General features: G+C 56.0%; 1 protein-coding gene and 2 long non-coding RNA genes across 3 annotated transcripts; 2 read left to right on the plus strand and 1 right to left on the minus strand.

Annotated features, from left to right (window-relative positions):
- Positions 1–454: 454 nt before the first annotated feature.
- LOC138924076 (uncharacterized) lies at positions 455–5,455 on the minus strand. The gene is made up of 3 exons (XR_011438683.1): positions 5,376–5,455; positions 1,349–1,419; positions 455–889 (listed from the first exon to the last, which is right to left on the minus strand). It is a non-coding gene; the product is annotated as an uncharacterized lncRNA (long non-coding RNA).
- Positions 5,456–8,016: 2,561 nt separating this feature from the next.
- Positions 8,017–9,674, plus strand: LOC111773509 (uncharacterized). The gene is made up of 3 exons (XR_002808015.2): positions 8,017–8,069; positions 8,862–8,955; positions 9,323–9,674. It is a non-coding gene; the product is annotated as an uncharacterized lncRNA (long non-coding RNA).
- Positions 9,675–15,793: 6,119 nt separating this feature from the next.
- NES (nestin) lies at positions 15,794–25,567 on the plus strand. The gene is made up of 5 exons (XM_023640985.2): positions 15,794–15,935; positions 16,190–17,518; positions 18,626–18,750; positions 20,535–20,608; positions 20,873–25,567. Exons 2-5 carry the CDS (start codon positions 16,565–16,567, stop codon positions 25,105–25,107), a joined length of 5,388 nt encoding a protein of 1,795 aa, XP_023496753.1. The 5' UTR covers positions 15,794–15,935; positions 16,190–16,564; the 3' UTR covers positions 25,108–25,567.
- The last annotated feature ends 1,645 nt before the right edge of the window (positions 25,568–27,212 follow it).

Consider the following 27,212-nt stretch of genomic DNA (forward strand, 5'->3'; position numbering starts at 1 on the left):
TTCCCCTCCTCCAGCCTCCTTGGTCCCCTGTTCTGACTTCCAAGGTCTCCAGGGCCTGTCCTCCTGACCTCTCAGTGAGGGTGCTGGGCACTGAGGAGCTGATTCCCACGTTCTCCTCCCACATTTCCCATGATGATGACACAGCTTCCTCCTCCTCCTGCAATTGTTCCTTCTTTCTCCTCTAACCTCAATCTGTGGGCGACTCCAGGCCAGGGATTGGCCTCACATGGTTCCAGATGAGCTCATTGATGCCCACAGGCTAGCCTTGCTCCTGCCCAGGTCTCTTGACAAGAGGTCTCGTCCTTCCTGTCAGCCCTCTGTGCCTGAACCGAGCCCATCTTTGCCCTGAGACCACACACCCTTCTGCCCCGGTTTCTAGATCTTCCAGGCCCCCTGGATCTTCCATCCATCTCCCTGAGCCTCCACACTCAGGTCTACACCATGTCTTCCCAGATTCCATCATGATCTCTTTCATGGCCCTCCTTCCCCCCAGGCCACCACCCTAGACCACATCTTCTCATTGCTCACCTGGTTTTATACAGCAGCAGCTTCTAACTAGTTTGCCCGTTTGGCTCTTTCCATCATCACAGCATCATAGAGGGAAATAAGCACAAGTGCTGGAATAAGAGAGGTTCGAATCAAATCCCGATTCTGCCGCTTGCTAAATATCTTGCTCAGACAAGTTATTTAGTTTTTATGAGGCTTAGTTTTTGTTTTGTTTTGTTTTTTAACACAAAATAACGTAATTTAATGGCTTATGTCCCGGGAAGTTTCAGCTGGGTCTGGCTTCAGGTGCAGTTGAATCCAGGGCCTCCAACAAGGTCATCAACCTCCCTCTGCATCCATTCTGCTCATCTCTGTTTCTTTGGTGCGTTGGCCACATTCAATCCTGTTACAGAGGTTTTCTCTAAGTCATGGGAAACCAGCTTCAGATTCCCCAAACTGGCGTGGTTATAGCTTGAGATCCAAAATGAAGAGGAACTCTCTCCCACGGTCCATATCTTTAACATCCCAGAAGGACTCAGTTTGGTTCTGCTTGGATCACAGGACCACTCCTTGGATGCCTTGCTGTTGGCAGGGCAAAGGGCCCAACGATTGGACCTCACGCCACACCCATGGCCAGGGACTAGGTGGGACACTGTGATTGACAATTTCACCAGAATCCCATGGGCTGGGAAGGAGCACTCTTCCAATGAAGAGGGTTGCTATGAGGCACAGGTTTCTAATATATAAAATAGCAATTACATATAACCATTACCTCATAAGGATGTTGTAATAGTTAAATAAAACGTCTCATTAAGTACATAGCACTTAGCAATAGTAAGTTCTCAAAAAATGATGATCCTACCTCTCTGATCCACCGGCCGTGAAGCCGCCCGGGGGGATCCTCCAAACCATAAATTTTATTATGTCAGGGCCCTGTTTAAAAAAAACAATGAGGAGGGCCGGCCCAGTGGCACATCGCTTAAGTACCCACGTTCTGCTTTGGCAGCCCGGGGTTCGCCGGTTCGGATCCCAGGTGCGGCCATGGTACCACTTGGCACGCCATGCTGTGGTAGGCATCCCACAAATAAAGAAGAGGAAGACAGGCACGGATGTTAGCTCAGGGCCAGTCTTCCTCAGCAAAAAGAGGAGGATTGGCAGCAGTTAGCTGAGGGCTAATATTCCTCAAAAAAAAAAAAAAATTAAAAAAAAAAATGAGGGGCTGGCCCCGTGGCCGAGTAGTTAAGTTCATGCGCTCTGCTTTGGCGGCCCAGGGTTTCGCCAGTTCATATCCTGGGTGTGGGCATGTCACCACTCATCAGGCCATGCTGAGGCAGCAGCCCACATGCCACAACTAGAAGGACCCACAACTAAAAATATACAACTATGTACGGGGGGGCTTTGGGGAGAAGAAGGGAAAAATAAAATCTGTAAAAAAAAAAAAACAAGAAACAAAACAAAAACCTTAGTTGTAGCCCTTCTTTTTGTTCAGAATAAAATCCAAACTGGAATCAGAGGCCCTACCCCTTCCTGTACTGCTCTTCCAGGCAGGCCTCTGCTCCAGCCTCCCCACCCGGTCTGCCATCCTCCTGCCCCTTGGCACCCAGTGCTTCTCCAAAGCTGAGCTCCTTGCCTAGCCTGGAGCGGCCTCTTCCTCCATCAGTGCTGACAGTCAGTGGTCACGCTTTGCAGCCACCGTGTCAGCGGGTGAGCCTCCTCTCCTTGCAAGATTAAGGTGCCCTGGGGCCAGGGCCTCTGCTCCTGCCCAATGAGAGGCCACACGCTGCAGCTGAGGGTCAGGGCCAGGGAGTGGGGAGACAGTGTCCAGAGTCCCTGCGCAAGTGAGTTCCCTCTCTGAGCATGGGGTGGGGAAGGTGAGGGGCTCTTTCACTTAGTCATCCAACTATTCTTTTCTTTTCTTTTGGTGAGGAAGATTGTCACTGAGCTAACATCTGTGCAAGTCTTCCCCTACTTTGTACGTGGGATGCCACCACAGCATGGCTCCATGCATGGTGTAGGTCTATGCTTGGGATCTGAACCCATGAACCCTGGGCCACCAAAGCAGAGCGTGCGAACTTAACCACTACGCCACCAGGCTGGCCCCCAACCATTGTTTTCTGAGAGCCCCCTAGGAGCTGGGCACCCTGCTAGGTGCTGGGATCACAGAAAGGAATAAAACAGACAAGACTGCCCTCATGGAGCCTGTGGTGAGCCGGGGGTGGGGGACAGAATTTTTGTGGGGAAAGACTGATGATTGCAAAATAAATGCACCAATAAATACATAGCTGCATATCATGCAGGTGCTATGAAGGAAAAGGGGAGCAGAGGGAAAGAGCGGGATAGAGAAGACTGCATTTGGATTGGAGGTGAGCAGCAGTGTCGGTGTCGGTGTCGGTGTCGGGAGGGGAGATGTTCTGGAGGACAAAGCACTTGGGTGGGGCCTGAAGGACTTAATGGGGGAGAGCAGAGGAGAAGGTGCTCCAGGGAGCGAGAACCACAGGGTAAAGCTCTGAGGACAGTCTGGGCTATCCAATGTCCCATGGCCAGTGCAGGACAGCTTGAGGCTGGATCGTGCAGAACCTGAAGGCCACACTAAGTATTTCTTATTCTATTCTAAGAGCAATGAGAAGCCACTGAAGGATTTTAAAAAGGGGGTGCCATCCCATTTGTGTTTTTAGGAGTTCCCTCTGGCTGCTAGGTGGAGATGGATCGAAGAAAAGAGGGAGCGAAGGAAGAGCCAGCAGGAGGCTGTTGAGATGCTCGGGCAGAGAGTGGAGAGAAATTCAATGGAGGGTGCAGACTCTGTGATGTATTAGAAGGGATGTGGGGGTGGGGTGAGGGAAAGGGAGGTGCCAAGAATGGCTCTCTGGCTTTGGTCACCAGGTGGCTGGTGGTACTGTTTTCAGAAATGGAAAAATGAATCAGGCTGGGCTTTCTGGATGTCAGTTTTTGTTTGTTTCAATCCAGAAGAACCCTAACTTCTCAGCCTGAGCCCTCGCTTCATCTCCTTTCTGCATCATCTCTTGCCCTCTCTCCCTACCCTTGACTCCAGCTCCGTGTGACCCCGTCCAGGCTGCTGGCTCCCCAACCTGCCCTTCCCACTTTAACCTGACTCCCCACTCTCATCCTGGAGCAATGCCCTCCCTGCCCCCTTTCCAGGCCCTGGTGGCTGGGGTGTTGTCTGTCAGTTTGTTCTCAAAGCATCTGCCTAGTGTATTTCTTCCTGGAAAAAATTGTTGAGAAGGGTAGAGAGAAGAGGCTTATTTCTTTTTCAGGAGGTCCCTGAGGGCAGGGACTGGGTCTCGCTCATCAGATTGGGGGCTCCCTAAAGGCAGTGGCTGTGTGCCCCCTGAGACTGGAGCTTCCTGTGGGCGAGGGGAGGGCCCTTCCCCCTGGCTCTGCTTCTCCAGGACTTCCCTGCCTGCTGGCCAGCCTGAGGTGAGAGGGAAGTTACAGTCCCGAGCCCAGAGATTGGATCAGTGAGGGGCCACCTCACCCAGCTTCCCCTTCACCCTGAAGGCCTTCTTGGGCTTCTTCTCCGTTACCTGGGCCTTTATCACTCAGCAGTGCGTGTGGGAGAAAATGCACAGGAGCCCCTCTTCCCTCCTGCATCCTGAAAATTCTGTGAGATCTCTGCTCTGTGGACACTCTTCTCTGAAATCCAAGCTTCTCAGACCCCAAGCACAGGAGAAGGCGAAAGAGAGGCCTGGACCGCTTGGCCCCCAGTCCTGTGAGGGCAGGAGCACGGAGGGCCAGAGAGGGAAGGAGGGCAAAGACGAGGCAGGAGGCATGCGTGATTCTCCTCTAGGGTTGGGGGCTGACAAACAAGGCAGGGATTCTAACAGGCACTATGAGAGTCTGTGCCAACATCTTAGGGAAACCGAGGCATGCACACACATCTACCCAGGAGACAGGAGAATGAAGCTGAAAGAAAGGCCCAGCAATGTTAAAAGCAAGAGATTCATGGGGCTGGCCCTGTGGCCAAGTGGTTAAATTGGCGCACTCCGCTTCGGCGGCCCGGGGTTTCACCGGTTTGGATCCTGGGCACGGACATGGCACCGCTCATCAGGCCATGCTGAGGCGGCATCCCACATAGCACAACCAAAGGCACTCACAACTGGTATATACAACTATGTACTGGGGGGCTTTGGGGAGAAGAAGAAGAAAAAAAAAAGAAGATTGGAAACAGTTGTTAGCTCAGGTGCCGATCTTTGAAAAAAAAGAGAGAGATTCAGGGCACAGCTGAGACAAGAGGGGAGAAAGCCCAGGGTCGGGGGGTGAAGCCCAGGGCCCAGGGGGGCTCACTCAGAGGTCCCCAGAACCCAAGGGTAACTCCATGCCTATGTGTGGCAGGAAGAGCTGAGTTACAGGAATCCGCATGGGACGGACTGGCAGAGTGGGGCCAGAGACAGGAAGCCCTGAGAGAGAGAGAGAGAGAATGAGAGCGAGAGAGAGAGAGAGAGAGAGAGAGAGAGAGAGAGAGAGAGAGAGAGAGAGAGAGAGGGGAGAGAGAGAGAGAGAGAAACTGGGCTGGGCTGGGAGGGGAGGGGAGGAAAGGGAGGAGACTGCGGGAGGGGGACGCAGAAGAAAAAGGGGACAGGGAAGGAGAGGAGAGCTCGACAGAAGAAGGAAGACTGGGATACTCAGGAGGAGAGGAGGAGGGGGAAGAAAGAGCCCCAGGGTTGGAGGTCAGAGGAGAGGGGGCTTGCTGGTCAGGCCCTCTCACCCCAGGTCCTGACAAAAGGCAGCCTAAGGACTGCCACAGGCACAAGATGGATGGGCCTGGGGCCGCCAGGCCTTTTGTGTCGGGGGATGAAAGGGAGCAGGCTCTGAGGAGAGTCCGCCAGGGTCCCCCACCTCTTGTTGGCTTCCCTGCCTCTCCCCACACTGACCTCAGGAGCCTTCAAACGTTGGTGGGGGGCCAGGCGGCGGTAGGGGAGAGACTAGGGGGGCGGAGAGGAGGAGCTAAGTCCAACCAGGGATTTCTCCTGGCTGGGCCAGTCATACCTGAGAAAGATAGGGGACAGGGTAAGGGACGGGGGTTGGGGGGGACGGAACGAGGGGGTCCTTCAGTCTATGTAGAAAGTGAATCAGTCATATGCAAATAAGATGCAAACGCAATGCCCAGGAGGCCCAGCAGAGGTAGTTGAGATTTGTTGTTCTAGTGAGGGTCAGGGGTCCCCTGGTCGGGTCCTCCCTCCTCTCCTTCAGGCCTGCCCCTGCCCTCCTGACCTCTTGGCTTCTTCCTGCCCCTATACTCGTTGGCGCTGCCAGTCGAGAAACCAGTTCTGTTCCTGCCCTGGATAAGGATCTCTGGGCTGGGCTCTTCCCAGGCAGTGGCAGAAACCTGGCAGGCTGACAGCACCCCTGCCCCCTGCCTGGGCTGCCAAGATCTCCCCCCTCCAGGAACCCTTCCCCCAGGCGGCCCAGCCCCTTCCTCACCATCTCTCCCACGGTCCAGTACCACCTTCCTTCGGCCCCTAGCCAGAACCCCGTGCGTGCTGTCTGGTCTTCGTCTCCCTTGCTTCAGGGTAAGCTTTGTAGCTCTTACAGAAGGAGGGCACCTGGAGGAGCCCCCTTCCTCTCCATTTAGCTCCAGGCCCCAGGGAGTGCCTGCTATGTCTAACCCTCTTCTCTTCCAATGACACCGGGACCCTCTAGAGGGCGTTGCCCAGCCCTACTCCCACTGGAAGACAAGTTCTCAGAATAGCCTGCAGGAGGCAGGGTCCCTCCTTTGGCTTTTTCCCTGGGTGTCCCAGAAGCCAAGCCCTCTCCTCCCAGCCCCACTCCTGCTTCCCATCAGATGGGCGTTTGCCTGAACCACCTCTGCCCCTCCCCCCAGGCTCCCCACAGGGCTGACAATGGCTCACCCGCAGCAGGGTCAGCCCCTTGCCCAGGCACTGGCACGGAAGGGGGTAGGGTGAGATGGGGTTAACCCCACTTAACCCCGGCCCCTGGTCTCCTCTTGTACCATCATTCATTTCCCATGACATTCTGGTCCCTTTCCCATCCCTTGGAGCTGCAGCCCCCCACTCCTCCAACTAGAAGGGACTTTAAAAGGTCATCTCCTCCATTCTTCTGCCTCCCCATCAAATGACTGCCTGAGTTCTGCCCCTGCCCAGCGCCCGGAAACCTCAGACTGCTCCTTGTTCCTGTCCCAGCCCGCCACAGGGTTGGCCAGCTTCTCCCAACTTCGCCCAGAGATCCAGACACTTGGTGGGGACATGGACAAAGCAGAGAGGTGGGCAGTTCTGGCAGCCATCAGGGGAGATCTGGAGGAGACGGGACTTGGGCCTCAACTCCCACCCCCAGCCCCTGAGGTGACCAGGTGTGTCAGGCCAGCCCGGGATTCAAGCCTGTGACCAGGCTGCAGCAGCCTGACAGCTGCATAGTCCTGAGCAACAGCCCTCCCTTCGGGTGCCCCGAAGTGGAATCTTAGAAGCTGGGAATTCTAGAACCAGAGAACAGGGTCCCAGAAGGAAGGGCCCTCAGGGATCACACCTCTCCTTTGTTTGAGAGGAAACTGAGGACCAGAAAGGGGTGTGGCCCACTTGGGGGGGGTCACTCAGGCAGCAAGGAAATCACTGGTAACATAAGGGGGCTGCTTGGGTTCAGTACAAACCAGCGTGGTCCCAACAGGTGTCAGCCGGACCCCTCCACATCCTCTTTCTCTCTGGCGAGGGGAGTGGGCTCTTCACTGTGTGGAGAAATGTCAGTCTTCCCCATCGTTTGTCTTCCATCTCACATCCTGGAGTGGGACAAGTCCGTGCCCCTCACTGGGCCTCTCTCCTCTCCTTCTGGGCTGCAGATTATGATGCCAGGACAGGTGTGCGGCCCTTCAGGCTCAGGTGGGGGATTATGGGCTAAGGTTTCAGCAGGAGCTTAAAGGCAGGGGGATCCTGGGCTCAGCCCAGAGCTGCCTAGGGAAGGAGAGCCACCCTCCCCTGACCCCACCTGGAGGAGGGACACCAGAGCTTCCAGAGGCCTGAGCCAGTGCCAATCCACCTCAGCCCGCGTGGGGATGTGCCTGAATATAAGAAAACCCAAGGCCGGGTCATCCCCGACGTGGGTCTCACGGGGCACAGACATCGTCACTGTTTTCAGGGGTACCTACAAAGGCAGGACCCAGGCCCAGGCCCAGCTTAGGTCATATTGGCAGCATTTATTCCCTCGACGAACATTTACAGAGTGTCAACTATGTGCCAACACTGTGGTGAGCAGGACCAGTGCCATCCCTGACACAAGAGCTGTCACCCGTCCTCCGTCCACCAGCCATTGAGGAAATAGTCCCAGAGCTCCCACTATGTGCCGAGCCCCTCATTCCCGCCCCTCCCCCTCAGTTCCAGCACCAGGGCTGGACCTCCACAGCAAGCTCTGGGGGCCCGAGGTATTGAGGAGCGACCTCTCTCGCGGCGCTGGCCTCCGCCATCCTCAGCCCGCCCGGGGCCTCAGCTCTAGCCCTTTTCCTTGCTGCTGTGTGTAGAGGCTAAATCTTTTAGTGAAACTTTCCTGTAATTGTCCTCCTGTCTTCACAGCCCCTGACTCAGAAATCAGCCAAGGAACTGCGGAAACACAGAGGCAGAAAGGTGATGTCATCCTGTTCAGCAGCCTGTCTCAGGGCAAGAACGTGTGCCACAACCCAGCTGAGCCCCAGGACTTAACAGAAGGAGAGATTCCACCCTTCCACAACCCTCTCTGGCTCACTCCTTCCCATGGCCCGCATTTCTCCAGGGAAGTCCTTCCTGAGGGCTAACTTAAGTGTCTCCTGCTGTAGCTTCAGCTCCTCACAGGGATGGAACCCAGAGGACACACTAGGTGTGTCCTCAGGGACTGGTAGGGGAGTAGTGTGGGTGCAACCAGGTGGGGCCACTTTCTCCACATCTCTCATCTTTCTTTTCTTTTTCTCTTCTCCACCCCTCATTCTCTTCCTTTCCCTCCTCTCTCTTCAGTCCCCCACTCCAGCTCCTGGCTGGGAGCCAGCATTGTTCCTGCCTGGCTGCGGGCTCCCCTTCTCCTTCCCTCCCTGCCCTCTCCAGCCAGCCCAAGGGGCACCAGCCTGCCCAGTCCCTGCTAAGCAGTAGCCCCAGGCTGGGATGGAAGGAGACCTTTCTGCTCCCATCCTCTGCTTCCACATCATTCTGCCCTTCCAGTCCCCACTGATGGCCTCCACCCTGACATAGAAGGCCAAGGAGCTTGGGTTACTCAGGGCCCTTGGTTATTTTTAATGCCACCAGCTCAGAAGATAAATATACCTCCACCTGCCCCCAGCTGCCCCAGACAGACCGACACCCCCTCCAGATCCCCTCCTTCCCCACCATTCATCCAGTCTCCTCAGTCTTGACTGGTCTCTAATGCCTTCTCTTCACATTCCCTCTTAGTGGGTCCCCCTCCACACAGGACTCCCAGCAGGAAGACAGCTTGACCCCCAAGTCCCATAGAAGAGGTGGGAGGTGTCCTGGTGTCCTGGCTCAGGTGAGAGCGGTTCCCCTGCAGATGGCAGGGGCTGGGGCAGGACTCAGAAGGTCCTGAGGGGGAGGCGCTGGACCAGCTCCTGCAGGTTGATCTGCCTTCTTGACCCCCGTCTGGGCCCTGGGGCCCCCCTCCTGCTTGGCCAGAGGAGGAGCTGGTGGTCAAGAGCCCACTGCCTCCTCCTCTCCCTTATCCCACTCCACTTCTGTTGGATCCCATCATGCAGGCAAGTTCTTCCTGGAATTAACTTCCAGGCCTCTTGCTTTGGCCCAAAGAATCCCCTGGCAATCATTCAGGGCGGGAACTGCAGCTCTCCAGGGAAGACAGAAGAAGGACTCGGAGATCAAGATGGGTTGTTGTTCATTCCTAGATTGTTGGAGTCCCCGGGGTTGAAGAAGCCACCAGGGTCCTCTAGGACAGATCCCAGAACGAATCACCCTACAGTGGGTTAGCTAGTCTGTGCACCGACAACAGGACGCTCGCTCCCTCTGGTGGCCACCTGCTCCAGTACAGTCACAAACCTTGTGACCATCTCCTTTGTCTGGGCTGCCTCTGGGCCCTATGGCTTCCACCCATCAGGCCTAGTTCTGCTTCCTGGATCCACACAAGAAAAGTCTGAGCCCTTTTACCCAACAGCCCTTCAGACACTTAAGATGACCCCACCCTCGGTATTTATTTTGAAATTTTTCATGTGCTCTGTCAGTAAAGAATTCTGTTACACACAGTGGTGTACCTCTCCAGCCCTCTTGCGTCTCCTTCCTTCTCTCCAGAGGGAACCACTATCCTTTCCTTTATCTTTATCACTATTTTGCCTTCAAAAATATTTTTACTACATATGCAGGTATCTTCAAATAACATATTGTTTTGCAGGGATTGAACCTCTAAAGAATTGGAATCTGCAGGTTGCTTTTCCTTCTGAACATGATCTTCGTGAGGTTCATCCACGTTGATGCGTTTCCACAGTTGTATTGAATGAACACACCTCACGGTTGTGAGAAATTTAAAAACCTGACCCAACCAAGACGATGTGGAACAATGGGAACTCTGTGCACTGTGGAGAGTAAACTGATATGCCCGCTTTAAAAAAATGATGTGGCCATATCCAGTGGCTGTGAAGATGTGCATGCCCTCTCACCAGCGATTCCCTCCCAGATGGCGCCGGAGAGAAAGGCACACACCTGTGCACCAGGAGCCCCGGGTACGACTATTCACGGTGGCCTGGGTGGTCACGGCCCAAACACCTCTACATCATTCACTCATTTATTCATTTCACAAACATTCACTGAGCTCCTGTTGAGGACCAGGCACTGGGAATTTGGACCGGACAGACTGGGTCCCTGCCCTCACAGACATGAGCTCTCCATGCTCAGGTGGGGCGAGTATGATTGTCCCCATCTTATAGGTAAGGAAGCTGAGAGTCAGAGAGGTTAAGAGTCTCTCCAGGACACAAACTCGGGTCTGGCTCCAGAGCCTGTGCTCACAACAGCCTTGCCACACTGCCTCCAGGTGCCTGGTCTGTCAATGGGCACACTACAATGTGTCTGTGCCCTCTTTCCATGGGGTGTGGTCAGACCAGCGTGGGGTTAGACAGTCAGTCAGCAAACACCTGATGGAAGCTCAGTGTGGCGAGGGTCTCGAGGTATTGCCAAACACAGACCTCCCCTCCAGCTTCCTCCCTGATATTCCTGCCCAGCCCAACTCTAGCCCCCTAATCCCAGCTCCAGTCCAGCCCAAGCTGGCCTTCCTCTGTCCACTTCTCCCCAAAACTGGATGGGTGGGTGGTGGAAGGATAGAAAGACTTGACTTTACCCAAAGGAGAGGGTTTGAGCCCAGTGGTCATCTCCTGGCTCCGTGTAGCCTAAGATGTCCCTGAGTTAGATGCTAGGAGAAGCATGAGGGACAGTATCGATTAAAGACTTCCCTCCCAGGTCTTTAATCTCTGACTCATCCTCTGACTACCCCCCATCATCACCTTCTTTCTCAGAGAGAAAGAGGTGCAGGCTGAGTCAGAACTCTGAATTCAAGTTCTAGCTGTGTGATCTTGGATAGGTTACTTAACCTCTCTGAGTCATTTCCTTAGGTGGAAAACCATGGATGATAATGAGCTAATATTATCTGCCTCACTGTGTAAATCTTAGTTTTAAAAATCTAGTTTCCTGGGGAATAAAGCCTTTCTTGAGGAAATAGCAGCCCCTGGTGGCTGTGTCCTAAGGCAACCCCCTTCTATTTTCTGCAGAGCATGGACCTGAACTGAGTCAGGAGGTGGGCAGGTTGCCTCTTTGCAAGTTGCTCATCAAAACCACAGACCCAGAGGGCCAGAGATAGAAGGGAACAGCTCATCGGTCTGTGCCCATACCCTCCCTCACTGAACGACCTCCTCCATGCTTCACCTCCTCCCTTATCGACCTCACCCGTGCATCATGCTTCTAAATCTGACCCCAACCCTGCACATGTTCCCATGCCACCATCCCTCCCCGTCCCTAAGGCCAAGCCACACATGTGAGTCTTCCCCGTCCACACCCTCCACCCCTGGAACTGATACCTCCTAAATATTCTCACATCTCTTCCCTCCTCTCCACCCCTAGATTTGAGTCTTATCACCTTGAACCCTGATGGTGGCCACTGCCTCCTTACTGGCCATCCTGCCTGTCCCCCACCCCACCCCAGTCCTCCTCAGTGATCTTTCTAAGCTGCAGATCTGTCCAGGTTACCCTTCCATTGAGGTGAAATCCCTTCCACGGTTCCTCACGGGAAAGGCCCGAACATACCCACTCTGCCGCTCCCTTTGGCCCCTGCCCTGTTCATCACGCCTCTCTACCTGGATCACACGCTATGGCTCCCATGTCTGTCCTCCAACATGCCCATCCTTGAGGATGGGGCTCCATATTACTCATCTTTGATTCCTTCAAAACATTTATTTGGTGCCTACTGTGAACCTGGCAGTCACGAGGTGCTTTAAAAGTAATATTTGAATAAATTAATGAGGAAACCAAGACCCAGAGAGGTGAATTGACTAGTCCACGGTTGCAGAGAGATGGGGCTCTTTGTGCAACGCTTTCCCACCCCACTGTGCCGTTCTTCAACCCCTCCACCCAGGATGGAGCATGGGGAGGCCATCTGCCCTGCTGTGCACGCGAGGGAAAGGAGGAGGCAGCAAAGGCAGCCCCATTACCCCTCCAGCTGGGAAAGGAGAAAATGAAGAGACAGGGAGCATTTCTGCTGCCCAGCCCCAGACCAGCTCCAAGCCTCCCTCGTGTGGATGGCGAAAAGCAGGAGGGGAAAGCAGAGGCCAGCCAGTACCCAAAGCTCTGAGGCCAAGGCCGGACTTCCCAGGAGGGGTGCCTGGGCCCCCCGTCTGCTCTGCTGATCACTTCCTTGGCACCAGCTGCCTCCCTCTCTCTGCTTCACCAGATCTCTTCGCACAGAGCTTCCCAGAGTTGTTGTCCCTCCTACCATCTGGTCTCCATGCTGCCTACTTCCCTCTTCCCATCTCTTTTCTTGTTGTCACAAGGCTTGTGACTCCTTGCTGACTTTTCCCTTTGCACACATGTCCAGCAGGACCCATCTAGCTGGGGAGTGGAGGGCAAGAGAAAAGGGGAACAGGGAGATGAACATAGGGGCTAAGTTAGGGATGGAGTGACGAGACAAGAGTGACCTCCGAGCCCCTCCCTGAACCCCTGCATTATGAGGCAGTGAAAGTGGGGGATAGGGGAGGTAACAAAAATGGAAGGTTTAGGTCTCTCTGCCCGCCACCCACAATACCGTTCTGTGCATCTCCCTCCCCTGTCCCTTAAGGACATTTTGGCAGGTCCCTTCTGAGGCTGCTTTCTCCTCTGCAGGAGGCAGGAGGAAACAGGAGTGCATGCCACTCACCTGGTGCCACAGTCAGCCTCCATCAGATGCGGATCTCCCTTGGGGGTGGTGATGCCTGAAGCCTGCTGCCCCATGGGGCTCCTTTCACGGAGTCCTCTTGGCCCACAGAACCTCCCCTGTCCTTCTCTGTGGCCCCTTCTATTCCTGGTATCTCTCTCCAGGGTCTGTTTCCCCTGCTGAGTCAGGCCCAGAGGGCAGACGAGCAGGCCCCCTGCTCTAAAGGACAGCTGCCTAGGAGTGGACACCAGTGGGTCCTTCAGGCAGACCCCAACCTTGGGAAGTCGTTCCCTAGGAAGCCCACACCCACTCGCCTTGGTGGGCATCGACCTTCCCTCTGAGCAGAGGAGGGGGAAGCCACAGCCTGCCCTCAAGGGCTGGCCGCCCCGCGCTCCAGTGCGCCGCACACTCCCTCTTCACACTCGGCCTGCCTTCTCTCAAGCAGACTGGGGCAGGGGTAAGACCTGCGGAGGGGGTCTGCCAACTTTCTTTAGGATGTGTGTGGTACTTAGAGGCTATTATTTTTAATTTTGGAGCTTAGCCTCAATCTTGAGACATGAGTTGATTCAGAAAGTCTTCATCAAACATTATTCCAAGCCCTCTTACCCTCTGGTCATCTTCCTCTGGGATCAACTCCAAACCATCAGTGTCTCTCTTAAAATACAGTGTCCTCCAGGTGTGGAGGGCAATGGGAATGTCACCACCTCTGATCTGGACACCTTCTATCTACTAACCACTTACCTCCTTTTTCCTTTTCTAGGCTGCCACTTCACTGTGTTGGTTTGTAACAAGCTTGTGGTCCGCTAAAACTCCCAGGTTTTCTTCACTAGATATGCTCTATTCTTCACTCTTCCATTTTTATGCTGTTGGGTTTTTTTTTTAAAGATTGGCACCTGAGCTAACATCTGTTGCCAATCTTCTTTTTTTCTTCTTCTTCTTCGTCTTCTTGTCTTCCCAAACCCCTCCAGTACATAGTTGTATATTCCAGTTGTGAGTGCCTCTGGTTGTGCTATGTGGGACGCCGCCTCAGCATGGCCTGACAAGCGGTGCCATGTCTGCGCCCAGGATCCGAACCTGTGAAACCCCAGGCTGCCAAAGCAGAGCGTGCGAACTTAACCACTCAGCCACAGGGTCATCACCGTTGGGTTTTTTTTAAACCAAAAGCAGAATTTTACATTTATGCCTTTAAATGTCATCTTCTTCTATTCCGTTGAAATCTAACCCTCAGTTCTTGCATAATCTCTAGATTTGATAATACGGTTTCCACATTTTCATTTAGGTCTTTAATAAAAACTTGTAGTAGTCAGGACGGAGGACAGAACCCCACCGGGCAGCCCCCAGGGCCCTCCTCAGCTCACTCAAAGACATCTCTGGGGACGGCTACTGGACTGTGTATCCACCACTGTAGTCTCACATGGCCCACGTGTCCTGGGCCCAGGGACACAAGAAGTGCAGCCAAAGGCCTCATAAAAATCCCAGTAATCCAGTGCAAGCCCCAGGGGGAGGAGAGGAGGCCACTTGGCCCACCGTGTGCCCATTGAGGGCCTGCTGGCCTCCATGGAGGGCCTCAGTTTCCTCAGTTTTTCATTGCTTCAAAAGTCAGTTATCTTTTCAGAATCTGCTGGTCATTAATGTTGCTCCGCCAGGTTGTGGTTGCTAGAACCCACTTTCTCCTGCCTTAGGAAAATCAGGACCATACTCTTCCACATTCTAGATCATCTGTGCTCCCCATGACCCTCAAATCTCACCGCGACTGGTTCACAGGAGGAGAGTTTGCTCCAGCTTCATGACGTTCATGGTGATCGTCCTCAGAAAGCCTCTGTACAAAGACTTCCCCTACCTGGTCTTGCTTGATCCTTAGGACAAGCTTATGGGGATGGGTAAGTATTAACTCTCTTCACCAAACAGGTAAACTGAGGCTCACTTAGAGAAATTATGTGACTTGCTGAAGGTCATTCGGCTAGAAAGTGCCAAAGTCAGACTCAGTGCTCTTTGCATGAAACACAGTTACAAATGGCTGCCCTCTGGGTGAGAGAGAGGGGTCCAGCAGAGAAATTCCCCTCCCCAATGCCACCCCACCTCTCCAGGGGACCCCCTCAAGGATCCAAGAGGATCTCAAGTATTCAGCATCCCTCTCCCCACAGCCAGGAAGTGAAAGAGGAGGGAGAGAGCCCAAGTCAGCTCTCCTGGACACAATTCTTGGGAACCCCCAGCCCAAACCAAACAGCAGGACTTGTGAGGTAATGTGAGGATGGAGAGGACTCAGCCTCTGGTCTGCACTAGCTCGCGGTCAATCCCCCCCTCCACATCCGCCGGCCCCTCCTTGGCCTCCATTCCAAATATTGAGAGTGAATTCCAAAGTCCAGTTGGCCTGGGGACCGAGGCCTGGGTGGACAGATGACCCCACCGGGTCATTATAGATATAAAACCCTCTCCATTCCCTGTGCTCCCCAGCTCTCTGTGGACACCTCGGGAGATAAGTATTGTTGTAATCTTCTTGTGTCTGCTTCACCACCAGACTGTGCGTGCCCATCACTGTTGCCCTCACCTCACCAAGCTCTGAGCTCCTCCGGGGCTGGGACAGAGTGCTGACACATAGTAGGTGCTCAATTCACACTTAGAGAGCTAAATTGGATTTACATGAGCAGAAATTCCTTCCCCAAGGAGCCCCTTGGCCTCGTTATCCCTGACTCTCTCAGTCTGGCCCGGCCTCCCCTTCACTCTACATACCCCAAATGTTGCCTGTTCGTCACTACCCAACTGAAGGACCACCCCCCACCCCCAACCAGGCTTCCCAACTACTCCCACCCTCAGTGAGCTCTTCTCTTCATGAACTGTAGAACCTTCAAACGATGTTTTGAACATTCAATCAGATAATGCAAGTAAAATGTGAGAACGTCATCTGACGCATCACAAAGGCTCAATAACTTGGGGCTGGTCGTGATGAAGCAAACAGCAGCCTCTTCTTTCTGCTTCCTCTTACTGTCTAGGTCTGTAAGCCACCAGGGGGCGCCCTCTGACCAAAAATTCTTGATACCGAAGGCAGGATGGGGCGCACTTCCCTGAGAACTGGGTGAGGCCCTCCACTACTAAAGTGGGTGTGTGAACCTCAGGTAGGAAGAGCTGTAGGAAGGATGGAGGGGAATGGTGGGGAAAACATCCTTTCACCTGATCTCTCCGTTTTCTGATGGAGACAGGCAATGGGGGGAGGGGAGAGGGGCGGGGTGGGGGAGCGGCATGTTCGTGTCTTCCAATATGATGTATTTGTTCTTGTTTTCGGGGCAGTGCCGCTAAGCTTTTCTTCTAGTATTTCAGGAAGGTGAGTATTTGCTATTTACAAAAATCATGGCCACATCTACCTTTTCAGCAATCCGTGAGACGTCCATCGTTGCTCCCATCTTACGGATGAAGAAACTGAGTCTTAGAGGAATTCAGTGAGCGATTCCTCTCTTGGGTGTGCTGAGTGACTCAAACTCGCACCCCCTCCCAGGTCTGAATCCGCCGGCGCCCAGTCCACAGGCTCAGCTCTGTGCATAACCTGCTTTTATCAGGGGTTGTGACCCTCACGGCGTCCTCCCTCAGAAAGCCACCTCCATCACATCGGATTCTCCACGCTTGGCTTCTCCTTTGGTTCCACTCGCCAGCACACCGTGGCGCAGGGACAGAGGCTGCCGCCGTTTCTCTGAACTCTAAGGGGTTAAGGCCTGGGTCCCGCCCCTTTTCCCGCCAGGCTGGCGGGAGTATGAATAGCGTCGCTCCCACTCCAGACTCTCAGTCGCTCGGGCTGCGCCTCGCCCCGCCCCGTCATTGTCCCAATCGGTCTCCTTTTCTTTTTCGTCCTAAAAGCTTTGAGAGCCGCTGGCTTGTCCCAGTGCCCCGCGTCTCTCCACCTTCGGTGGGTCAGACGAGCAGGATGGAGGGCTGCCTGGGGGAGGAATCTTTTCAGATGTGGGAGCTTAATCGGCGCCTGGAGGCCTACTTGGCCCGGGTCAAGGCGCTCGAGGAGCAGAATGAGCTGCTCAGCGCGGAGCTCGGGGGTCTCCGGGCACAGTCCGGCGACACCTCCTGGCGGGCCCGTGCCGACGACGAGCTGGCAGCCCTGCGGGCCCTCGTCGACCAGCGCTGGCGGGAGAAGCACGCGGCCGAGGTGGCGCGCGACAACCTGGTGGAAGAGGTGGAGGGCGTGGCCGGCCGATGCCAGCAGCAGCGGCTGGCCCGGGAGCGGATGGCGGAGGAGGTGGCCCGCAGCCGGCGCGCGGTCGAGGCCGAGAAGTGCGCCCAGGCCTGGCTGAGCAACCAGGCGGCGGAGCTGGAGCGCGAGCTGGAGGCTCTGCGTGTGGCGCACGAGGAGGAGCGGGCCGGCCTGCATGCGCAGGCCGCCTGTGCCCCCCGCTGCCCCGCGCCGCCCCGCGGGCCCCCAGCGCCGGCCCCTGAGGTGGAGGAGCTGGCGCGGCGGCTGGGCGAGGCGTGGCGCGGGGCAGTGCGCGGCTACCAGGAGCGCGTGGCCCAAATGGAGACGTCGCTGGGCCAGGCCCGTGAGCGGCTGGGCCGTGCGGTGCAGGGCGCTCGCGAGGGTCGTCTGGAGCTGCAGCAGCTCCAGGCCGAGCGCGGTGGCCTCCACGAGCGCAGGGCCGCGCTGGAGCAGAGGTTGGAGGGGCGCTGGCAGGAGCGTCTGCGGGCCACTGAGAAGTTCCAGGTGAGGAGGTCGGAGGGCCTGGGCAGACAAGGCCTGGGGAAGTCCCTATGGGGCTTGGAGACCTTCTTGGGAAGTGAATGGGAAGTGGGGGGTGGGGATGGCTGTCGAGTCAGGGGCCAGTTCTCAGAAAACCCATACCTGGTGCCAGAGGCCCTAAACTGTCTAGGCTCCGTCTAGGGTAGGGTGGGAATGGTGGAGGTTCAGAGCCCTCTCAAAGCACACCCCTGGAAGGGCAGGCGGGCCCAACACCATTGCAGCAGCCTCCTCCCTTTCTGGATGGCACCTTTTCCCTGTGATGGCACCTGGGCCCCTCCCTAGGCTCTGCTCTCACACAGGAGATGCCCAGGACTTTCCCTCTTTGAGGTGAGTCTGATGGTCTGCCCGCTCAGCTCAGCCTCTCCAAGTTCCTAACAGGCCTCCTCCCCCAGACAGGAGGGGGTGAGGGGCCCTGGATTAGTGGCTACCAGCCCTTCTTTCATGGTATGGCTTCTCAGCTCCCCGAGCACATTCCAGACGCCTGGGACAGCTGCTCCCCCTCTCACTGTGCAGAAGTGACCAGCAGCTGAGAAAACAGCCTCCTGCCTGGGCCAGACAGAGGTCTCACCATGGCTGCCCCCCCACCCCGCCTCTCAGAAGAGAAAGATTCCAGAACATGTGGGAAGTGGAGGGGGTGGGGGCCTGGTGTGAGGAGCAAGAGGCAGCGATCCGGACCGGGACTGTTTGGTTTCCAGTCCTTCAAGATCCAAGCCTCTTGATTAATCGTTTTTCCTTCTGCTTCCACTTTTTCCCCCTCCTTCTCTCTGTAACCCATCTCCTCACCTCCCCTTTCCTGTGGGAGCTGAATTCTGAGCAGCATGTGCTACCATTTAATCAGCATCCTCAGAAGAGGAGCCAGGCCGTGGGAGAGGGCTGAGGGGCCACTGTGCTTCTCTGGGAGGCTCCAGAGGGGGCTCTCTGGGCAGGGAGGGAGGTCGGGGAGGCAGGAATCTGCTCTACCCAGAGTCAGTCAGGGAGCAGAAGATGCTGCTGCAGCAGCCAAGGGAGATGCAGGTTAGATAGCAGGAAGGACCCCGCCCCTTCCCTCACCGCCTCTGGCTTGCTCTGCAGCTGGCCGTGGAGGCTCTGGAGCAGGAGAAACAGGGCCTGCAGAGCCAGATCGCCCAGGTCCTGGAAGGTCGGCAGCAGTTGGCACACCTCAAGATGTCCCTCAGCCTGGAGGTGGCCACATACAGGTATGGGTTGAACCCTACCCCCAGGCACACAGATGCACACTTACATGTTGGGGTAGAGACTCCTCAGCTGAAGGGGCCCAGAGCCACAGGTGGAAGCAGCTCTGCCACCACTAGGTTCTGTGACTGTAGGCTGATCCCTTCCACACCAGGACATTTCCCCCCTGAGCCCCTGCTGCTCCCCCATGGGCTCAGGACCAGAGAAGCATCCCATACCCAGGAAATCCCCCAAAGAGAGGTGACATTGCTGAGTGGGAGGGCCTCAGGAGAGTGGGCTGGACACGTGTGGGACATCTGCATCCATGCCAAGGGCCTGAAAAGCCTAGTCTCTGTGTGTGTGTGCTGACACCGAGGGCATGATGCCCTTGAGAAGCCTCAGAAAAGAGGAATTGCAGATGTGGGTTGGTGGCACGGACTTGCACTGACAAGTCTCCTTGTCTGGAGAATGGGAGATGGTCTGGGTGACGTCCAGACCCCTGAACATCATGGACCCTGACTCCTCTCAAACCCTAGTGCCCTCGGCCCCGCCCAGCCCTTCTGCCAACCGAATTGTCTGTTGAGTCAGGAGAGGCTGAGACCGAGGAGGTGCTGCTTCTCTGGCTCTGTGGCCTTGCGCAAACTCATAGCCTCTTCCCGGAAACTGGCCTGGTTGGCTGAGGATCCAGTGACAGAGCCTGAGGAAGGGGCTTTGCCAGTGTGAAGGGCTGTGTACCCCAAATCCACAGGGTGGGGGCCAGAGGCGGACAGGCTATGAGGACAGTGCCTGTAGAATCCACAGGCAAACAAAGGCAGGGGCCGTGGGACAGGTTCAGGGTGGGAGAGGAGGCAGGGCCCAGAGAGGGAAGGTCAGTGGGGATCCAGGGGTGAGGACGAGAGTACCTCTACCTTCACGGAGCACAGAGCTCAGAAGGCATGACCCTGCACTGGGAAGGACACAGGTGCGACCACAGAAAATACTAACCAGACTCCGAGAGCATGCAGAGGAACAGAGTAGATGTTCAGCATAACGTGTTGAATTGATTGGCCCTCCCCTCCCCTATTGGTCCCCTCCTCTTCAGTCCCCATGGGGAACTGGGGCAGGAGCATGGACACAAAGACCTCCATTGCCCTGAGAGGCTGGGGATCCAGAGTACTTAGAGATCCCAAGATGAAGGCCTTGACCCCCAGTCAAACCACCAAGGGGAAGGGGCTGGGCAGGCTCAACCGCTGGTTTTTGAGGCGTGAAAAGGATTTGGAGAGAGGGAGCTGAATTCATTTGCTTTTGTCTGTGACCAGCTCTGGGGGCCCCAGGAGAGGAGGAGGGAGCCTATCCCATGGGAACGGCCTGAGAATTCCCACTTCCCCTGGGAAGCCCCCCACTCAGACCCTCCAGATGGCTGCGTGGACAAAGGCAGCAATTAGCATGAGAATTGGCCCCCCACACGGAGGATGAGGTCACTGGGCTGGGAGGTGGGGAGAAGGAGACTAGTCTAAGCCTACGTGGGTGTGTGTACACTGTCTCGACTGTGTGGGAATCTGCTTGTGTATTTGTGAGTCCAGCTGTGTGTTCCAAATAAGTGCGTGATGCTGTGTGACCAAGTGTGTGATATCTGTGGGTATGTGACCAAGTAATGTCATGTGCACAGCCAAGCGTAACCCTGCGTGTGGCTTTTGTGTGATGGTGGTGAACGTGAGGAAGACGCCTGCTGTGCCAGGACATGCAAGCGCAGCTGTGGGTTTTTGCCGGCTAGCTTACCCACTGGCCTCTGGGCGGAGGGCTTACCCAGCTTTTCCTCCCTCATCCCCAGGACCCTTCTAGAGGCTGAGAACTCCCGGCTGCAGACACCCAGCAGTGGTTCCAAAGCTGCCCTCAGCTTGCAGGGTAAGAGGAGGGGCCAGGCCCCTGCCCCCTCAAACTCTATTCTTCTTTGCTCTTCATATCCCAGGGTGATTTCTTTTCTGAGAGGCACCAATCTAAATCTTGACTCCTTGGCCCCAACAGCAGCGGGTGCACTGTCAGCCCAGCCAGAGGGAGGTGGGGACAGGGCCCATGGGCACTCTTGCCGGAAATGGTCACTGCTCTGTGGCTTCCCGCTCTGCCCTGCCAGCACCTTCTGACACTGTCTCTTCCCCTCTGGCTTTCCAGACCCGAAGCTGGAGCTACATTTCCCTGGGACCCCAGAGGGCCGGCGCCTGGGACCTTTGCTTTCTGTCCTGAGCCCAACTCCCCTCTCCTCATCCTTGCCTGATACTCTCGAGACACCTGTGCCAAACTTTCTGAAGAGACAGGAATTCCTCCAGGCCCGTACCCCCACCTTGGCCAGCACCCCCATCCCACCCACACCTCAGCCTCTCCGCTCTGCTACAGATGCAGAGGTCAGAGTTCAGGATGCCCCTCTCTCCCTGCTCCAGCCAAAGGTTGAGAGGCAACAGGTTCCAGAGGCCATGTGGGCTGAAGCCAAGGTGGCTATCCCTGCCAGTGTCCTGCCAGGACCAGAGGAGCCTGGGGGCAAGCTGCAAGAGGCCGGTACAGGCCAGTCCCCTGAGGATCATGCCTCCTTGGCCCCACCCCTCAGCCCTGACCACCCCAGTTTAGAGGCCAAAGATGCAGAACCCAGTGGATCTAGAGTGTCCAGCAGGTTCCAGGAGGAAGGTGAAGGGCAAGTCTTGGGGCTGGCAGAGAAAGAAACAGCCGTAGAAGTCAAAGGGGTGAGCAGCTTGCAGCAGGAAACACAGCAAGAAGAAGGGGATCTGGACATGAAGGAAATCCAGGACTCCCAGGGTCCTTTGGAAAAAGAAACTCTGAAGGCTCTGGAAGAGGAGATTCAAGAGCCACTGATGTCTCTGGGAAAACAAAGCCATGAGACACTGAGCTCTCTCGAGAAAGAGAATCAAGAGTCTCTGAGGTCTTTAGAAGAAGAGAACTTAGAAACACTAAAAAGTCCAGAAAAGGAGAATCAAGAGCTATTGAAATCTTTAAAAGGAAAGGACATGGAGGTAGTGAGACCTCTGGAAAAAGAGACTGTAGAACTACTTAAGCCTATAGGAAAAGACCCACAGACATTGCAATCTCTAGAAAAGGAGAATCAAGAACTAATGACATCTCTTGAAGATAATCTAGAGACATTTTCATATCCAGGAGAGGAAAATCAAGAATTAGTGAGGTCTCTAGAAGAGGAGAACTTTGAGTCATTGAGAGCTCTAGAAAGGGAGAATCAAGAGCCACTGACATCTCAAGAAATAGAGAACCAAGAGACATCAAGACCTCTAGCAAAAGAGAATCAAGAGCTACCGAGGTCTCTAGAAGAAGAGGATCAGGAGACATCAAGACCTCTAGAAAAAGAGCATCCTGAGTCCCTGAAGTCTTTAGAAGATGAGAATCAAGAGACCTTGAGGGCTCCAGAAAAAGAGGACCAGGAGTCCCTTAGGTCTCTAGAAGATAAGAATCATGAGACCTTGAGACTGCTAGAAAAGGAGAACCAGGAGCCATTGAAGTCGCTAGAAGATGAGAACCAGGAGATAATGAGACCTTTAGAAAAAGAGAACCAAGAGCCACTGAGGTCTCTAGAAGAAGACCAAGAGACAATGAGACCTCTAGAAAAAGAGAACCAGGAGCCACTGAGGTCTCTAGAAGAAGAAGACCAAGAGACAATGAGAACTCTAGAAAAAGAGAACCAGGAGCCACTGAGGTCTCTAGAAGAAGACCAAGAGACAATGAGACCTCTAGAAAAAGAGAACCAGGAGCCACTGAGGTCTCCAGAAGAAGACGACCAAGAGACAATGAGACCTCTAGAAAAAGAGAATCAGATGACATTGGGACCTCTAGAAAAGGTGGAACCAGAGCCACTGAAGTTTCTTGGAAAAGACCAGGAGATATTGAGACCTCTTGAAAAAGAGAATCAAGAGTTATTAAGGTCCCTAAAAGAAGAGAGTGTAGAGGCAATGAGATCTTTAGAAACAGAGAATCTAGAACCACTAAAGTCTACAGGAGAAGATCTGGAAATATTGAAATCTCTAGAAACCCAAGAGCCACTCTGGTCTCTAGAAGAAATGAATCAGGGGACAATGAAACCACCAGAAAAGGAAATTCAAGAACCACTAGTGTCTGTGGAAGAGAATCAAGAGACATTGAGACCCCTAGAAAAGGAGAATCAAGAATCACTGAGATCTCTAGGAGAAAGGAACCTGGAGAATTTGAGATCTCCAGAAGAGGTAGACAAGGAAAGTCAAAGGTACCTGGAAGAGGAAGAGAACGTGGACAAGGGGGAGAATCAAGAGTCCCCGAGGCCTCTGGAAGAGGAGGGACAGGAGCTGCCGCTGTCTGCGGATCGGCAGAGGAGGGAAGATATGGTGGTGGGGGACCAAGAATTGGATCAGGAAATGCCCCCTGGGAGGGCTGGAATGGACAGCGAGGGTGAGGCAGAGCTCGACCCGAGGGCACAGGATGGCTTGGCTGGGGAGGAGGAGTCTATAGAGGAGGGGGAGCCGCAGCTGACTGCCGCAGGGGAGGGGTGCCCAGGGAGCCCTGAGCCCAAAGAGCACAGGATCCCAGCTGAGGGAGCCAGCGGGGAGGGAGGTGCTAAGGGCCTCCAAGACCCCGAAGGGCATCCGGAGCAGGTGGGGGCCCCAGGCCTCGGAGCTCCCTGGGGAATGTCAGAGGTGATAGAAGCAGTGTTGAAAGAGGAGGAGGAGGCCCCGAGGGATGGCCGAGCCTCCCCTGAGGTCACCTCAGGGTTAGAGACAGCTGTGGGTGTGGGCGAGGCTGCTATGGAAACTGAGCAGGGGCCTGGGCAGGAGGCCCTAGAGCTGGAGGACCCAGGCCTCCTGGCTAGAGAGGAGGTGATGGAGCCACTCCTGGGCGAGGAAGGTTTGGAGGCAAAGAGGGTACAGGGCTTGGAAGGGCCTGGAAAGGACCTAGAGGAGGCAGCTGCCCTGGAGCCAGAGCTCTCCACACTGCCTGGGAAGAGCAGAGACCCCCCGGAGCCTCCCAGGGGCTGGGAGGAGTCAGAGCCTGAGGCCCCCTGGGGAGCAGAGCAGGTGTTCCCTGCTGAGAACATGTGCCATGATGGAAGTGATACCCCTCAACCCAGGCCCCTGGGGTCAGAGGAAGCAGTGGAGGATGCAAAACCAGTCCTGGGGACCCCCAGCCCAAGGCCTGTTGAGCCCCGGTCACCCACCCCAATCTGTGAAGATGCCCCTGGGCCCCAGCCCCTGGCTGAGGGGAGCCAGGAGGCTGGCTGGGAGCTGGAGGGCAAGGCTGAGGCCCTGGAGAAGGTGGAGAGTGAGCAGGAGGAGTTGGGTTCTGGGGGGATCCCTGAGGGCCTCCAGGAGGAGGGGGAGGAGAGCAGAGAAGAGAGTGAGGCTGATGAGCTGGGGGAGACTCTTCCCGACTCCACTCCCTTGGGCCTCTACCTCAGGTCCCCTGCTTCCCCCAAGTGGGACCTGGCTGGGGAGCAGAGGCCCTCCCCTCAAGGGGAGACCAGAAAGGAAGGCTGGGATCCTGTGGTCCTGGCCTCTGAGGGCCTCAGGCCCCACCCCTACCCCTCAGAGGAGAGGGAGGGAGATGAGGAGGAGGAATGCGGCCGGGACTCTGACTTGTCAGAGGAATTTGAGGATCTGGGGACCGAGGCTTCTCTCCTTCCTGGGGTCCCTGGGGAGGCAGCAGAACCTCTGGGCCAGGTACCCCAGCTGCTTCTAGAGCCTGCAGCCTGGGATCGGGATGGGGAGTCTGATGGGTTTGCAGACGAGGAAGAGAGTGGGGAGGAGGGAGAGGAAGAAGATGAAGAGGAAGAGGAGGGGAGGGAGCCAGGGGCTGGGCGGTGGGGCCCGGGGTCCTCTGTTGGCAGCCTCCCTGCCCTGAGTGGCCCTCAGACAGGAAAGCTCCCAGAGTCTGAGACCATGGATGTCACCGTGCCCTGGGATGATGGCTTGAGGGGTGTGGTGGGTGATGCCCCCGTGACTGCCTTGGGGACTGTGTCCCAGGACAGCACTGAGCCCTCAGGCTCAGAAGAGGAGTCTAACCCTGCTCCCTTGGAGAGGGAGGACCAAGTCCCTGGCCCTCTGGAGACCCTCAGTGGGGAGGAGGACACAGGCCCGGGGGTAGGGGACACGCTTGGTGTCAATGGCCAGGGCCCCAGCTTGAAGGAAGAGTTGGAGCATGTGAATGGGGGGGTGGTGAACGGACTGGAGCAGTCTGAGGGAGTAGAGCAGGGGAAACTGGGGGCCCCCGAGGGGGACAGAGGGAGCCCCCTGGAGGGGGCGGAGGAGGGTGCCCTGAAGACCACTTGGGCAGGGGCTCCGCTTCAGCTGGGCCCCGGCCAGTTCCTGAAGTTCAGTCAGAGGGAAGGAGATGGAGATTCCTGGTCCTCGGGGGAGGACTAGAGAAAGAGCTCCTCTTCCTGCACTGAGGATGGGGGGGGCGGGGGAGATGTCCCTAAGGACCCTCCCTTCTCACCCTAACTTGTGTTCTCTTGACCCGTGGTTTCTGTCCGAGAGGCCTAGCTGGCCAAGGTGAAATGGGGTGTGGCAGAGGGACCTGTTCCAAGTATGGAGGCTCCAGGAGTAAAAAACATCCTGCCCGCACTGCCCCGTCAGGCTCAAGCCAGCTGAATCCCTGTGGATGAGGCTCCCTTTCCTGCACCTGCTTCCCTCCCCATCTCATCAGCTCCTCCCAGGGGAGAGGGCTCGCCAGCCCTGCCCCTCCTCACTGCACCCTCATGGGGTGTCTGGCCACCGGGGGAGGGGGAAGAGTGTTCCTATGTCCTGACCCCCCTATTCCTGCCATGCTGTGGCCCTGCCTGGCTCACCCCTGCCTCAATAAAGTAAAGCCTCTGCCTACAAATTCTGGACTCTTCTTTTCCCAGTTCAGGGGGCACCTCAGGGCCGGGGGAGGAGCAGAAGAGACAGTGGAGAGTTGGGGGGAGATGGGGACAGGAAGCCTGAGATGCTCGTATTGGGGAGGGGCTGCCTTCTGAGGAGAGGAGGACCTGGAAGTCCTCACAGGGGAGACAAGACAGACTAAGGCTGCAGGCAGCAGTGGTGGGGACCCGGGGAGGGCTGCGGGGTGCTGCTTTGCTGGGGGGGCCAGTCCAGGTGACCTCAGCGCCTGCGGAAGCCAGGCCCATCATCATCTCTGCCCACAACGCTGATTACAGGGACTAGGCCTTGGGGCCACCCCCACCCTTGCATGTCCTCCCCACTGGCCCCTCAGTGCCGCCAGCATAATAAGCCCCCTTGCCCCCTAAATCCAAACAATTGTCTGGCCTGTGATGTCTGCTCCAACTGGCTGGGTCAGAGCAGGGGGAGGGGAAGAGGGAGGCCTGTCCCGCCTTAGTCTGGCTGTGTGGCCTCCGGTCAGCATTTAACCTCTCTGAACATCAGACTCAGCCACACAATAAGGGGCACTGGGCTGGGTGACTTGGGAGCCTCCTGGGGCAGGGAGAGCAGGAGGAGGGTGGGGGAAGCTGGAGGGCTGCAGCTTAGATCTTAAGTAGGACTTTCCTCACGTGCTGATGCAGGAGACAGGGAAGACGAACGTGGAGGTGAGGAGAGAGATAAACTGAAGCTGTCAGGTGTGTGCTGATCATTGTGCTGTGCTGATAACTGGGGTTAGACTGGGGCGCACCCCGGCACAGCTTCTCCTCACCCGGACCCCTCTTCCCAGGAGTTCTCTGGGCCCCTGCATAGAGCAGGGAGGGAGCAGGGGTTTCTGGATTAGGCTCTGACAGCCTTGAAGTCAGGATACCCAAATAGAAACCAGTCCCCAGCTCAGCTATGCGGAAGGAAGGCCTCTGAATACCTCGGGTGTGGGGACACAAGGGCTGCCAAACAAGGGTTCCCCATTTGGAGACGATCTCAAATCTGGGAGCAGGCTCTTCCTCTCCTCAGGCCCAAGGCCGAGGGCGGGGGAAGATGAGCGGATGGAGCCCCAGCCCCTGGACCTTCCTCAGGTCCTCTGCCAAGGAGGGGAGGACAGGGTGCCCGACAGTATCTCACTGTCCGCTTCTCTGCCCATGCCTTTCTCCTGCCCTATCTAGGAGTCTGTCATGGGCATCCTGGCCCCACTTCACACACACCCCAGCCCTTGGGGTTCAGGATCCTGTCTCTCCCCACCCTTCTGGCAACGAGACCTCCACTCTCTTCCTGTACCCCTGCTAATAGGGCCCTGTCTGACCCTGCCAGGCTGCCAGGCTGGGGAGCCAGCACACTGGCCTCGAAGCAAGGAAGGCCCACTCCCTGCCCCTCGAATTGGGACAAAGAAATCTCGTCCTTGATCTCTCCATGCCCTTGGGCACCTCCGCCTGGGCAAGGGACCAAGGACAGAGGCCAAGCCAAGCAGTTTTTCCCTGGGACTGCCCCCAGGGTCCCTGGTCCCCTACAGTTACCCAAACCAGCCGCTTCTGCTGACAATCTCAGACAGCAGGAGGGATCTGACTTAGACAGAAGCGAGGACTTTCCTAAGGGAGGTATGTGGTGGGAGGCGTGTC

Source organism: Equus caballus, chromosome 5 (assembly GCF_041296265.1).
Source record: "Equus caballus isolate H_3958 breed thoroughbred chromosome 5, TB-T2T, whole genome shotgun sequence".
Lineage (NCBI taxonomy): Eukaryota > Metazoa > Chordata > Mammalia > Perissodactyla > Equidae > Equus > Equus caballus.